This window comes from Haliotis rufescens, unplaced genomic scaffold, assembly GCF_023055435.1.
Source record: "Haliotis rufescens isolate VD_foot unplaced genomic scaffold, xgHalRufe1.0.p SCAF_65, whole genome shotgun sequence".
Taxonomy (NCBI): Eukaryota; Metazoa; Mollusca; class Gastropoda; order Lepetellida; family Haliotidae; genus Haliotis; species Haliotis rufescens.
Genome location: NW_025964356.1, coordinates 728,501 through 742,445, shown reverse-complemented (window position 1 = coordinate 742,445; position 13,945 = coordinate 728,501). Strand labels below are relative to the sequence as shown.

Sequence of the window (13,945 nt, the reverse complement as noted above, 5' to 3'; positions counted from 1 at the left end):
AGTCTCGTAAGAGGATTTCCATTAGAGCAGCTAAGGCAGCCTCCTTAGCACTTCGTCAATCAACAAGAATCTCTGTGATGATAAATGGAAAAGTTTTCACCAGTTTGCAAGATTCAGGGTTTTCGGCAGCCAAGCTACTATACCACAAGTAGCAGATTACCTTTGTCACTTAAGAAGTACAAGGCATCTTATGGTTCGACACTGGGCAGTGATCAGTTCTGTACCAACTACTCACTAATGGGATAAAACTTCTACACAGATCTTTCAGACTGCAAGTAATTCTGGCGTTACCATGACTTCAGGCTCCAAGGTTTCCTCTGTCCCTGACCTTCAGACATTGATTCACTCATACCACCTTATGGACCTATCTTCCAGACTTGGCCCTCTAGCATGGAATCTCCCTGTATTGTTCTGTCATTTCTCCAGGCTGACTATAAACCACTTCTGGATCAAACCTCGAACTTTACGTTCATGACGCTCTTCCTGCTTGCGTTGGCTCCTCCAGCTCGTTTTAGAGGAACTCGTGCTCAGACATCGGTTTCGTCCGGTTCCAGCTTCTTCAACAAGATAAGTATTCAAGGACAACCGGATCGTCTTTTCAGCCTCAACCACTCTCTTTGAGAGTTGATGTCGTGGAAGATGTCTCACTTTGCCCGGCATGAGCCTACAAGATCTACTTAAAGGCATCTTAGACCATCCGTCGCTGTCGCAAGCATGTTTTTCATCCACTTGTCGACGGCTGCAACTTCTGATGTATCTTGAACCACCATCTCCACTGGCTGCATTCTATCATCCTCAGGGTCTACACCTTTGAGGGATTACCACCCCAGCTGCTTCCAATCCTCATGAGACGAGGGCAGTGACTTCCACCTTGGCGTTACACAGTATTGCACACTTTCAGCCATCATGGAGGGATGTTCTGGCTCCTACTCCTTTCAGAATCTAAGTCGCCAACTTCAACCGCATAGCGCAGATGAGGAAGCCCAGCGGACTACAAGTCCCAAGTCTGGTTTCCTGTATATACTGCAATATTTTCATTGATTTCTTATGTTAATCAGGTTTCCCAGACAAGCGTCCAGAGGGAGGGTATATATGCTTGTCTTTTGGGACTTTGGTCTACGTCAATAGAAGCCACCATCGGGTGCGGACATTTGTTTAAATGGTGTCCCAATCTTCTACCTGCTCACCTCTGTCTTTGTGCATGTGATGTCTCAGTAGTTGATTGAAGACCTGTGTGATAAACGTCAATGAACTGGTGTCTTGAACTGAAAGTATCCAATGGTAATGAACCCAAAGTGGGATATAAAGCGAATTTTATTTTTTTTAAATGTCTTGGTTCCCATGCTCTGCCTGCATCATTATAGAGTCTGCCACACGTTTTTTGTTGTTGTTTTTTTCATTTTCAAAAAAAGAAAAATCCTTCAGTATTCCACGTTTCTAACGGGGTGGCCCAGTTGTCAGAAACCTATGATTGTGGGTTCAAATCCCGGTTAGCCCCGATTATGTTTCTAGCGATGGTCTTGGATGAAAAAAGAAAAAGCTGTTTCCATCTCAAGTCGGCTCTTTGTAGGACAATTGCATTGTTAGAGAGTTTTCATGTGTTTGTATATATAAACTTTAAAAAACTCGTAAAATTTGTGCCTAATGCAACCGTGTTTTTCATCAGCATGCTTGCGCAGTGTATAAATTGTCGTGGTAAAAAAATCTTCTAAATATCCTCATCCACGTTCACAGCCCAAGTCACACGTCCTACGCAGAACTCGGAAACACCAATTGCCGGTTACCAAACAGTTCACACTGGACTGTCCGCTGCTCATACCTCGCCTCCGGCATATTGGAGGATTCAAGGTTAATGCGCAGGGTGATTTAACTATCTTGGGTCACAAATTCTGACTGTAAACACAAGAATTAGGTCAGCTAAACCTAATGGGAGCTGTGCTTGGTCATTGTACCAGGTTGGTTTGCATGCTTACTGGTACGTAATACTGCAACCATCCGGTCAGACGCCTGTCGCTCTACATCAATTTGACCGAGTCACTAACTTCAGTAGACCACCGAAGTCTACATGCGCAGTATCTAGGCACACACGGAGTAACAAGGCACCTCCCTTCATTGTCACCTCGGTATAAGAATGGGAGCACCTGTGCGTCGTCGTACCTTGGCGATTGGTTGAGGAGCATTTTTATTGAATCTACATGAAAGCTGGTAGTGGTTCGCATAAGGACAATATTTCAGATTTGTTCAGACACGACACGACTAGAAGCCCTCTCGTATTTGATTTTTCAACGTTTACAACCTTGTAGACAAATATGCTACCCGCGATTCAACAGCTACATACGCTTTTGTCAGTGGCAAGTGTTGCAAGGGTTTGCACACATCAGTCACTAAGACCCATATGCAGCCATCACTCTACCGTCTCACCTAAGGACACATTTCAACTGGTGGAAGATAGTCGAACGTCTCGGGGGGCATCTCCTTGTACGGACTAGTCCCGAATTTTCACCTGTTTGTAGATGCAACCCTGCAGGGGTAGAGTGCTTATTTCCAGGGCCAGACAGCCTCAGGGTTGTTTTCCGACGCACAACAGACTTGGCACATAAACTAGAGTTGGAAGCTCTTATTCTGGCCATCTCACATTGGCAGGAGCAGGTATAGTCCACACAACTCACAATATCCACTGATGACAGTATGGTGGTGTGGTGCCTGCACAAACAGGGTACAATGCACTCACTCCCTTCTGCAACAGACATTCAGGTTCTTTCTTCTAGTGGATTGTCTGGGACTAAAATTCATAGTCCAGCACAACCCAGGGTGTCAGAACATCCTGGCTGACGCCCTATCCTGGCTAAACAGGGTGGCTGTCATGGAGTGGAAACTTCACTCAGGCGTTCCAACTGGTGCTTCAACGCTTCAGGGAACCAAACATTGAGCGGTTTGCGACTCACCAGTACCACCAACTTACGACATGTCTTCCTGCTCCCAGATCCGCAGGCTTGGGAGGTAGACACATACAGCGTCCCCTAGGAAGGGCTACACTTTTCAGCTTCCTGTATTACTTCCTAGGGTGATACTAATGATCAAAGATTCAAAGAGTCTTCTCTGACTTTGGTCGCGCCTTGGTTGACGGCGAGGTGGTGGTTTGTTGACCTTGCAGAAGACAATCCACTACCCCTCCCAGTGTAGTCCAACCTTCTCATCCACCCTCACAGCAAACGACCCCACCCAACGCCAGGCAGATTTCATCTGCAAGCTTGGTTCTTCTTTAAAAGGCGTTTAGTGCCAAGGGCTATTTGGCACGGCCAGCTACGGCCATTGCTTTCAATTTTAGAGGGTTATTCCATGACACTTAGCAATCATTTGAAACCTTTGCTATGCTTGCTTGTCGTAAGAGGCGGATAACAGGATCGGGTGGTCAGGCTAGCTGACTTGGTTGATGCATGTTGTTGTATCCCAATTGCGTGGATCAATGCCCATGATGTCAATCACTGGATTGTCTGGTCCAGACTTGATTATTTACAGACCGCCGTCATATAGCTGGATTATTGCTGAGTGTGGTGTTAAACAAATAAACAAACAAATCTTAGCTGAATCATAACTTCAGACCAAAAACACTTAAAGCGTAGTGCAATTATAACATTACAATTTGGTTGCACTTAATTCATTCCAGGCTGTTCCGGGAAATCGCAAAATGACAAAGGTCCCGGAACTACAGGTCCTACTATGCTTTTTCAGGCTTGGAGATCAGGAGGCCAAATTCTGTTTCTACCACCACCACCACCACCCCACCCCTCTCCTCCCTCCTCCAGTGTGGGATTTGAATGTGGTACTTCAAGAGTTGTGTGCACCCCCTCTTCGAGCCCCTCAAAGCATCCTCATTTTATGACCTCACCAAGAATGCTTTAGCCACTGCAGCACAGACGAGCGAGTTACATGTGCTTGACATCACAAGGGAATGGTATGCCTCAGGTTGTGCTGGGTTTTTCATTGAACCCGATTATTCCTTCACCATCCCACCAATCGCGACGATTGTGGGGTCGAAGATGAGTTTTCATCCACTGCTCCAAAACTAGGCAAGGCTCACAGAATCCTTTACGTCCGCGACCGAAGTTGGTCGCAACACCATATCTCTATGGTTACTTAGTCATCCTACAGGCTTATGAGATCGGTAACCTTGATCTGCTGAGACCAAACAACCCTCAGAAGATCAGAGCTGTAGCCTCAACCATGGCTCTACACAGCAATTGTTCTATGAGCGCAATCATGGAAGGATGTTTTTGGGAGGTCCGACGCGGTTTTCGCAAACCTTTATCTTTGATGTGGCATTAGAAGACGTCACAGGCGTTCGTAGGTTTGGTCCTCTGGTAGTAGCCCGGCAGGTTGCCAGCCCCCAAATCTTTGACTTGGAAACACAGTATGTAAAGATTTAAGCTTATACTATCTTCCGTTTTACTGTTTGTTTACACAGACTTATCCTCAATTCTCATGTTCCGTCTGTAAATAACATTGAACCAGACCTACTGACCTGTGCTTTTATGCTTTTTCTGCCTTACGGTTACTTGATGATTTATCTTGTCAAGGGTTTCATTTTTTAAAGTTTTTGACATCTGAAGTAGTAATGCAGGAGAAGTTAAAAAATCTAGTATTTTTTACATTTGTATACATATTCTGCATTACTACATCTGAGGGCCCACCCGTCGCAGACTTGCCTCCCCACTATAGCTTCAGAAACCTTGCTTGTTAGCTCGGGCGACGAGCAGTATTATTTGATGTCACATGACAGCGGCAATTGTCCTACAAAAAGCAGACTTGAGATGGGAACAGCTTTTTCCCCTCCTCAGACAGGACCATTGCCGCAAGGTAAGCAGTAAATGCATTAAAGCTCTCAACGCTACTGTTGAACCAGTTCGACAGAGTGTCACTAGCTGTGTTGGTAATGTCGAACCAGTTCGACGGGCGAATAGCATAAAGACACCCACAAACAAAACTCGCCATATCCATTTACCAAGAAGGCTTTGCGTTACATTTAAATTACATATGACATGCATAAATGCTCATCTTGCTCAACATCAAAACTTTCAGTAGTGTATTTACCTCAAAAAAGAAAATATCGCGAGTTTAAAAAGTTTCAGCCAAACTTCTCGGCACACAACTACCACAAACGGCCATTGTTGACTTTTGGCACTTCACGTTGAGCGGCATGCAGTCCGATTTTTTCTTTATAATGTTATCGTTTTTCACATTCGATCATAATTTATTGTTTGCTGACGGAACGAAAATACTCAAGGTTCCTTAATTTCTGAAAATTAGTAAATTTCGATGTAATTAGTTAAAAACAAAAACAATTTGAATCATAACATCATCGATTGGATGAACTTGTACAATCATGGCAACAGCGGTAAACAAACAACTCCACATGCATAGTAATCCCGTAAGACTATTACAATAATTTTGTTACATCTAACTTAATTTTCTAGAATTATTGACACGCATGTAAAAATCTGTGTTAAAAATATCTCATTTTTATAGAGTTTGCAAATGATATTGTTTGATAACTTTCGGACACATTGACAAGCCAACAAACGTCAGTGATATGTTTGGGCGTGGCCTAAATCGCGATTTTTTTAGTTGAACAAAGTCAACAAACACTGCAAATAATGACAAATATTGGATGATACGCAAAATCTGAACTGATACACATTCTAGGTAAACCATTCAATAGCAAAATAATGCAGTTTACGAAAAATTATCAAATACTTGCAATTTTAGCTATCATTTCTGAAACGGGAAGCACGTACCACATGACATGTCGAAGCAAAATATACAAAAGTTGGTAAGCTATTATCAATAAAAAAAAATCCGAAACAGATTCAAATTCAAAAGAAAATACATAGTTTACTATTTTTCGACAACTGTTTACTACTAATTGATCTGGATAGCAGTCTCACGCCTATTTGTTTCATATTTATTCGTGATTGTCGCCTGTGCTTAACATCAAATTTGTAAGTCTAAATCCGAAACCGTAAAAGATTCCACGCTCGATGATTTGAAAATTATTTTCTGAAAACGACGGCAGCGGAGAGAGATATAACATATTGATATACCATAATAATAACAACAGAATATTGTTATTGGTCTGTCATTGAAAGAAGGACAATTTAGAATATTAAGGATTGTTTTTAAAACATTTACCCTACTCCCCAATCTTCAGAACGGATGAAAGTAGGTACACGTCGACTGGATGAATGTAGGACCTTTGTGATTTTGTACCCAAAACAAAATCAAACCCAACGTACTTGGTGATTTTGTACCCAAGAAAACTAAACCATATCTGTTTGATCATATTTATTTGTTCATGTTTATTGCAAACAATTTTATGATAAAACATTTCATCAAGTTCATAATATGACTAACCTAAATGTGCCTGGTCCTTAAGTGAAGTCAGTCCACACTGGCACAACTTGTATTGATTGATTGTGATCGGAAAGTAATAAATTCTTGTCACTGGAGAGGCCAGTAAATTAGTAAACCTTAAGTTAATTGTAGATCTAGTGTTTTGACAGAAAAGTGATAATAAATTAACTTCTTCATACAGAAAGCAATGCATAAGTTTGAAACTACAAAACTGTAATACACAAATATTTACGGGCACAAAAGAACATAACTTTTTGGGTACAAACTCTCAAGACATTTTACATACAAAAAGCACATTTCAAATGGATTTCATAGAACAATGGGATAAAAAAAAGATTTCTAATCAGTGGAATTCCATTTCACATTTTAAACAAGTATTTGTTTATGTAACCAAGCTCCATCTTCCCGAGGCAAGTGAGTTAACTGACTATAAAAGTCCAGTTTCCACCCTTGCCGAACTAGGCTGGTATTATGGAGTTACATTTTGGCTGGACTAACGAGTCTATGCATAGTCCAATCAAAATCGTGCACTGAAATTAGAAATCTGGTTCGTAAAGTGTCATGCAGATTTCGGGCGACTGCAGGATTTGCAAAGCATGTGCATCGCTAACTCGTTGTCAACAGATATTTTCTAAATCTTTTCATGCTTTTGATCAAGGTGCTCACGTGATTTGATGCACTTCGCGATGTGAGGCTCGTTTTGTCACAATATAGATCTTGATTATCAACCAGATCGTCTTGACTGGGCGCCACCGTTTTGTTTGAAGCAAATGCAAGCGATACGAGAGGTTGAATCTGATTGGTCAATAGGAGAGGCATAGAAAGGACATAACTCGTAATAGCCACTGGTGGCTCTACGATCGAGCCCAGGAATTCCAGCCTAGTTCGGCAAGGGTGGAAACTGGACTTTTAAAGTCAGTTAACTCTCTTGCCTCGGGAAGATGCCAAGCTCAGGTAGACGGCTAAAAGTAGAAAAAAAATCTGACAAATATGGACACCTCAGAAATGAGGGCTTTTAAAGTTATAATTCTATCTAACTTGTCCGATGGTTTGACGTTGCTCAATCAAAGAAAATTCCTTATGAAATTTTAAAAAAAATTATGACACTGAAAATTTCAAGCACTTACCTAAGATTATTCAAGGAAGGACAAATGTGTTGTGTTTTTTTATTGCAAATGCTTTTGTTTTTGGCATTTCTTGTTTCAATGCTGGCAAGGGCACTTTTATACACACCAACTGAGGAACTTGTGACACACCAGCTGATGAAGTTTGATACTGTGATTGCATATACAAGGGAAAAACAGGTTTGCAGCACTACATGTATGCGAAAATTATCCACATAAGGTGACATAAAGTCGGGTGTGTGGCTGACAGGACAAAATACATCTGACAAAGGTCATCATGTATACAGGGACATTTCTTTTCATTCCACCCAGAAAGCTGAGACATAAGATATGATGAGGACCTATACTGACTGAATAATCAGAAACCCATCAGATGATCAAGGATGTCAAATCCAAAGCTGGTGATGATCTGCATTTATTTTGAATTTTTGTATGTCATATTGACTGATAGACGAAAACCTGTTGATCACATTTCACAATGGTTCATGTTCCATCAGGGAACATGCATGAGTGTCACTGTCAAGCACACGAGAGCATGCTGCAACAAACCTGGAAAGTCCTGCCAGACTAACTACACATTATTTCATAGGTGAGAACCCTGAAAAAAAATACATAATGTAGGATAGTTCCTTATGTACTCCAACAGAACAGAACTGCAAGAATTTTCAATATACGTATATGTGCCCTATTCCTTTTTCAAAAGATAACATTCTCTTATAAATATATATATGGCTAACTCACCAGCTTAAGTGCCACCCTGGTTCTTGTGATTAAACAAACAAAAACATCATGTAGTTACTTATTCACAAAATTTATGTTCAGGTGAAAGATAACAATTGTTGAATAAATTATGTTTAAACTAAAGATATTAATTTAAGTCTGATCAGTTACACTGTGCTGATGCATTGACCTGTTGACCAATATCTAGTGTCCATACACATAATCATTGTGGGGGAAAAATATAACTTAATATTTTAGAAGCTGTGAACAGATGTAAATAATTAAACATTATCAAATCTATCATCAATACACAATCATGGCGGTCTCTATATTGATGGAATAAATTTTAAGATGTTCGTGAATTGTAAAATCATGCTAGAATCGATAAGTGGATTATAAAAGGAAAAATTCTTTAACTATACCACATTTAATTATACTAACACTGAAAATATCTAAATAGTATTTTATTATCCCCTGCCCAACAAAGTTGGCGGGGGATATGAAACGGGCTCCGCCTGTTCGTCACGTTTCGTTTCCGGAGCGTAACTCAGAAACCGTTTAATATATTTTCATGACACTTTGCATCAAGTACATGCTGAATTTGTGCCTTTTGCTATTTAGAAATTTTAGAAATTTTTATTTTTTTGCGTTTCCATGGCAACAAGATGGACTTAGGTTCTGTGAGGGTAGGGTTCGTTTCCGGACCGTTCAATGTTTTTTTTAATGATAATAAATTTACTGAAATGGTTCATAATTTACCATCGCGCTGTTATTTACCAATAAAAACATCAAATTTTTACTCAGTTAAAATTAAGATATCAGAGATCTGATTATTGAAATCAATTTGCACAAATTTAACGATTTAAAAAGGTTCCTAACATGAAACGAAAACCACCTTCAATAACGTAATTCAGGCAACATCACAAATTTACAAATTTTGTGTTCGTTTTGGTCCTAACCTTGGTATGATTGAAAACATCAGGAATTTTTTACGTAGTAATGTGTATTTCTCTATCAGGAATAAATGTGCAAAATATTTCTTCAATTGGCCCTTGTATAATGAAGCACCAACTGTTTGAAATCACCCACCCTCATTATAGAGTGCCTTATGCTAAAATTAATCCAGCAGGCAGGGCTAAGAAGTGTGAAAACAATTCATCAGGCTAAAGGTTAAGGAGTAATGCAGGATAAGTATACAAATGTAAAAGATATTTAGATTTTACTAAATCAATAATTTACTTTATATCCTCCCTCTCTCTTGACTGGTCAGCTCCGTCGGTATGTTTAGCTGCGGCATATTATCCCAGTGGTCTAATACTGTAAATCTGGCACAAGTCAGGACTAACTCTTAAGAAACACATGCACATGAAACAATCTTGTACAACGTTAAACTTCATTTCTTCTCTCCTCTTATGTCATTATAATTTTGATTTCTGCTTCTAGGGAGCCCAGTCAATTGGTCTTATGTGGTGGTTAATGGCTCGTGAAGTACTCCGCTTGCGAGGAACCATCAGCAGAGAACACCAATGGGATGTGATGGTGGATCTGTATTTTTACAGAGATCCAGAGGAGGTCAGTTTTACTACCTTTCTTTCAAAAGATACAGTGATTTGGCAGCTATTGACTATTGACTGGTAACTATTGATGGTACTTAACTGTTTCAACACCACAGGCTGGTGCACCAGTCAAGACATCATTCGTCCCGAGACACTGCAGGCCGGTACACCTGCCAGGCTATAGCCACGTCAAAATAGAAGATGATTTTATTAACTTTTTCAACACCGTAGGCCAGTTTACTGGCCAAGCCATAGTCCTGTCAAAATAGTACCTACCTTATGAACCTACCTGTCATATCATTCATTTATTAAATCTATCACATTTCACAATGTCTGAAAAACGTATTCCACAAAAATTACATTGTTGCAAGGTATTTTTCTTTTTCAAAGGACCAAGTTGAGCTTATGCCATACCATGGTGTCCTTTGTCCATATGTCAACAATTTATTCAAACAACTTCTTCTGGACCTATAATTGGAAATTAACGAAATTTGACTGGAAGCATCCCCAGGTGGTGGGGACTAAAACTTGTACAAATGGTGGGGCTGAATGGCAAGGCCAAATAGGGGTAATTTGGCTATATTGCTTTAAGCAACTTCTTCTCTGAAACTAAGAGCTTGATATCAACAATATTTGGTTGGTGGTGAGGATTCAAAATTGAATCCCCCTTTCTCTGTCCTCCCTCCCTCTTTTCTCTCTGTAATATATATTAAGTTCCTCCAAGTGTTGAGTTTTGTTTGAGCACATTATATTCTCATGAAAAGGTTTAGGCAAAAGTTATCACCACTTACAATGCCTGTTGATTGTGTTGATTTACCTTTTCGTAGGCTGAAAAGGAAGAACAAGCAGCCAGAGAACGTGACCAGGTGAAAGAAGAGGCCCCATCACAAGAGCCTTGGACTGGAGCTAGTGTTGCAGAGCAACCTTTACCAGCTGAAGTCAGTGACTGGGCTAGTGAGGCAATCAATGTCAGTTCAGTACCAATCCAATCATATGGAGGAGGCACTACATCAGATTGGTCTGCAACAGATGCCAATGACTGGTCAGCGCAAACTCCGGTGGGGGCTGCTGTACCTGCAGTTGCTGCAGTTCCAACAGTTCCAGCAGCTGCTGCTGCACCAACTCGTTCCCCAGGAGATGAGTGGGGCGGGTCTGGAGCTGAAAACTGGAACTGAGTGTCCTGGTTACTATCAAGACACATCAAAGAAATAAAGTCTTGTCATAAGATACTACTTTAGTTTTTACTGGCTCAGCTGGCTGAAAAAAATCAAGTTAACTTCAGTAATGAGTGTTATCCATCTGTAAACATCTTTGTCTCAGAACTACAGGACCAATGAAGCTGAAACTTCCCATGCTAAATACAACCTGTATACCCCTGAGGAATTTTTCTGACGTATGATTGACTGATATTGGAAGGTCAAGGCTACTTAGTATGATCTAGTCACACAAAAAAGCTTGTGTACACAATAACTTCAGTGAATCTTGTGATTACTAAATCTTTATTACATCAGTGCCAGAATTCTTGTATTTTGGCTGTCATCACATCATAAAATCTAAAAAATTTGAACGAAAGCCATGTTCTCTGTAATCTATCCATGGGCGGTCTGGCAGCCTAGTGGTTAGAGCGTTCAATCGTCACGCCGAAGACCCGGATTCGATTCCCGACATGGGTACAATGTGTGAAGCCCATTTCTGGTGTCTCCCGCCGTGATATTGCTGGAATATTGCTAAAAGCGGCGTAAAACCATACTCGCTCACTGTAATCTATCCAGAAGTAATTAAGAGGCCGACGATTTGATGAGGGTAGGAGGTAGGAAGAGATTGTCTGCCACGAAAATCGTTCCAAAATGTTTTATATTTAGAGTATTCAGGCTCATTGTTTTAATGAAATATATATCTGGTGTTGCTGCTGTAGCTGAAAAGAAAAACGAATCTTCCCCACAAATTCCCAGGAGTAGTATAGGTAATGGTGATTCTGGACCACTTCCACTGGAGCCAGATTTATATACCTATACTGCTACTACAGATGGAATTTTTTATGCAAAAATGATGATGCGATTTAACGATCGTCATGAGATTAAGCTAAATTGTAATGAAAATATTCTCTATTATTTTTACTCATACGCATACCATTATTTTGAACAAAGTGATATTCAACACTTTACTAAGTTCTTCGTTCATTTTACTAGGAGACCAGACTATATACTCTTTTTCTAAATTGGAAAGAAACAATTGATGACCGTATTTAGTTAGTTTGACATCACTGATATAATATATATCATATATATGGCTTGTAATTCTCCATTATTATATACTTGTTCAAGCATTCGTCTAAATTATTGTGGTGTGATCCAATGATAGGAAACAATCTATTTTTAATCTCCAACCAGTTATTTGGTTTTGGCCCTGTTCTATGAACTTTTTTTTCTCGTCTGCGCTAACACCACTGGTCTTACGAGAATTTGATCGAATCTCCTGCTTCATTGTGTTGTATTTGGCGAGTTCTGACAACACTTAACGAAACTCCTCCTCGGATATCTTTCAATCACCCAGTGCTGTTGAAATATGATCCTCAATGCTGTTCAACTTTCTCGGCAAGTATCTGAATATTATCATGTTTTAATGCTTTCTTTTGCAACTTACGAGAAATGAATTTTATCACTATTCCTGCCAGTCCAGAGACTCCTGCGGCTACTTCCATACCAAGTACAATAAGGCGTGGCAATTTTAGTTGATAATAAACCAACACCGGCTACACCGAGTCCCATGCTAGCTGCTACAAGCGCAGTGTCAACTCTGTCGAGAGCATTCACAGCTCTACGATACTTTTTATACAATCCAAGTCTCAACTCCCTCTCCTTCTCTATTCAATGTTTTATGTTGCTTATTTGATGTCATCGAAATCCATCAACAGTATCCATCTTTTCAGATGCTTCGAGCGCCGGATATGAACCCATAGTGTATATTATTATATCATATAATAGTCTTTAATTATCCCCCGCCGCGCGAAAGCGCGAAGCGGGGGATATAGTATTCACGACCGTCCGTACGTCCGTCCGTACGTCCGTCCGTCCGTACGTCCCACCTGTTTGTTGCCGCGATATCTCAAGAACTAAACACTGGATTGTCTTCATATTTGGAACTATGGTGTATATACAGACTCCGCAGACACCAGTCGGTTTTGGTGACCTTGACCCCATTTTCAAGGTCACAGCAGGCATATCTGCTTTTGGAGTTGGAAAACGGTGTTGCCGCGATATCTCAAGAACTAAACACTGGATTGTCTTCATATTTGGAACTATGGTGTACATACAGACTCCGCAGACACCAGTCGGTTTTGGTGACCTTGATCCCATTTTAAAGGTCACAGCAGGCAAATCTGCTTTTGGAGTTGGAAAACGGTGTTGCCGCGATATCTCAAGAACTAAACACTGGATTGTCTTCATATTTGGAACTATGGTGTATATACAGACACCGCAGACACCAGTCGGTTTTGGTGACCTTGACCCCATTGTCAAGGTCACAGCAGGCAAATCTGCTTTTGGAGTTAGAAAACGGTGTTCCCGCGATATCTCAAGAACTAATCGCTGGATTGTCTTCATATTTGGAACTATAGTGTATATACAGACACCGCATACACCTGTCAGATTTGGTGACCTTGACCCCATTTTCAAGGTCACAGCAGGCAAATCTGTTTTTGGAGTTGGAAAAACCGGTGTTGCCACAATATCTCAAGAACTAATCGCTGGATTGTCTTCATATTTGGTACTATGGTGTACAGGCGGGGGATATTTCGTCACTCTGTGACAAATACTTGTTGGTCTTGCTTCAATGTTTTGTGAGTATACATCAGCCTTTTTAAATGTATATTACGTTGACGCTCGTGTTTCTTGAGCCATTTAATTGATAGATCTGGTAATATTTCGAAGGCATCTTCTGGTGCATCTTCTGGTGCATCTTCCAAACAAGACTTCAATAATAATTGTAGAAAGATCAGGTATAGCATTCAAGTTATCTTTTATATCATTGAATTCAGTAACCAAATATAAACTAACATTTTTTACTGCTGGACGACTCGATAACATATGACCTGGGTTTTCTGGCAGGGGAGAGACTAAAACAGACTACGTTTCG

The 13,945-nt window shown here is 40.4% G+C and overlaps 1 protein-coding gene across 1 annotated transcript in view; it reads left to right on the top strand.

Annotated features, from left to right (window-relative positions):
* The window catches only part of LOC124115531 (40S ribosomal protein SA-like), a 73,077-nt gene extending 62,037 nt beyond the window's left edge, over positions 1 to 11,040 (top strand). The window contains exons 5-6 of the mRNA XM_046476555.2: positions 9,699 to 9,827; positions 10,639 to 11,040. Coding sequence (XP_046332511.1) covers positions 9,699 to 9,827; positions 10,639 to 10,986 — 477 coding nt within the window. The 3' untranslated portion in view covers positions 10,987 to 11,040. The remainder of the gene's footprint in view (positions 1 to 9,698; positions 9,828 to 10,638) is intronic.
* Positions 11,041 to 13,945: the final 2,905 nt, after the last annotated feature.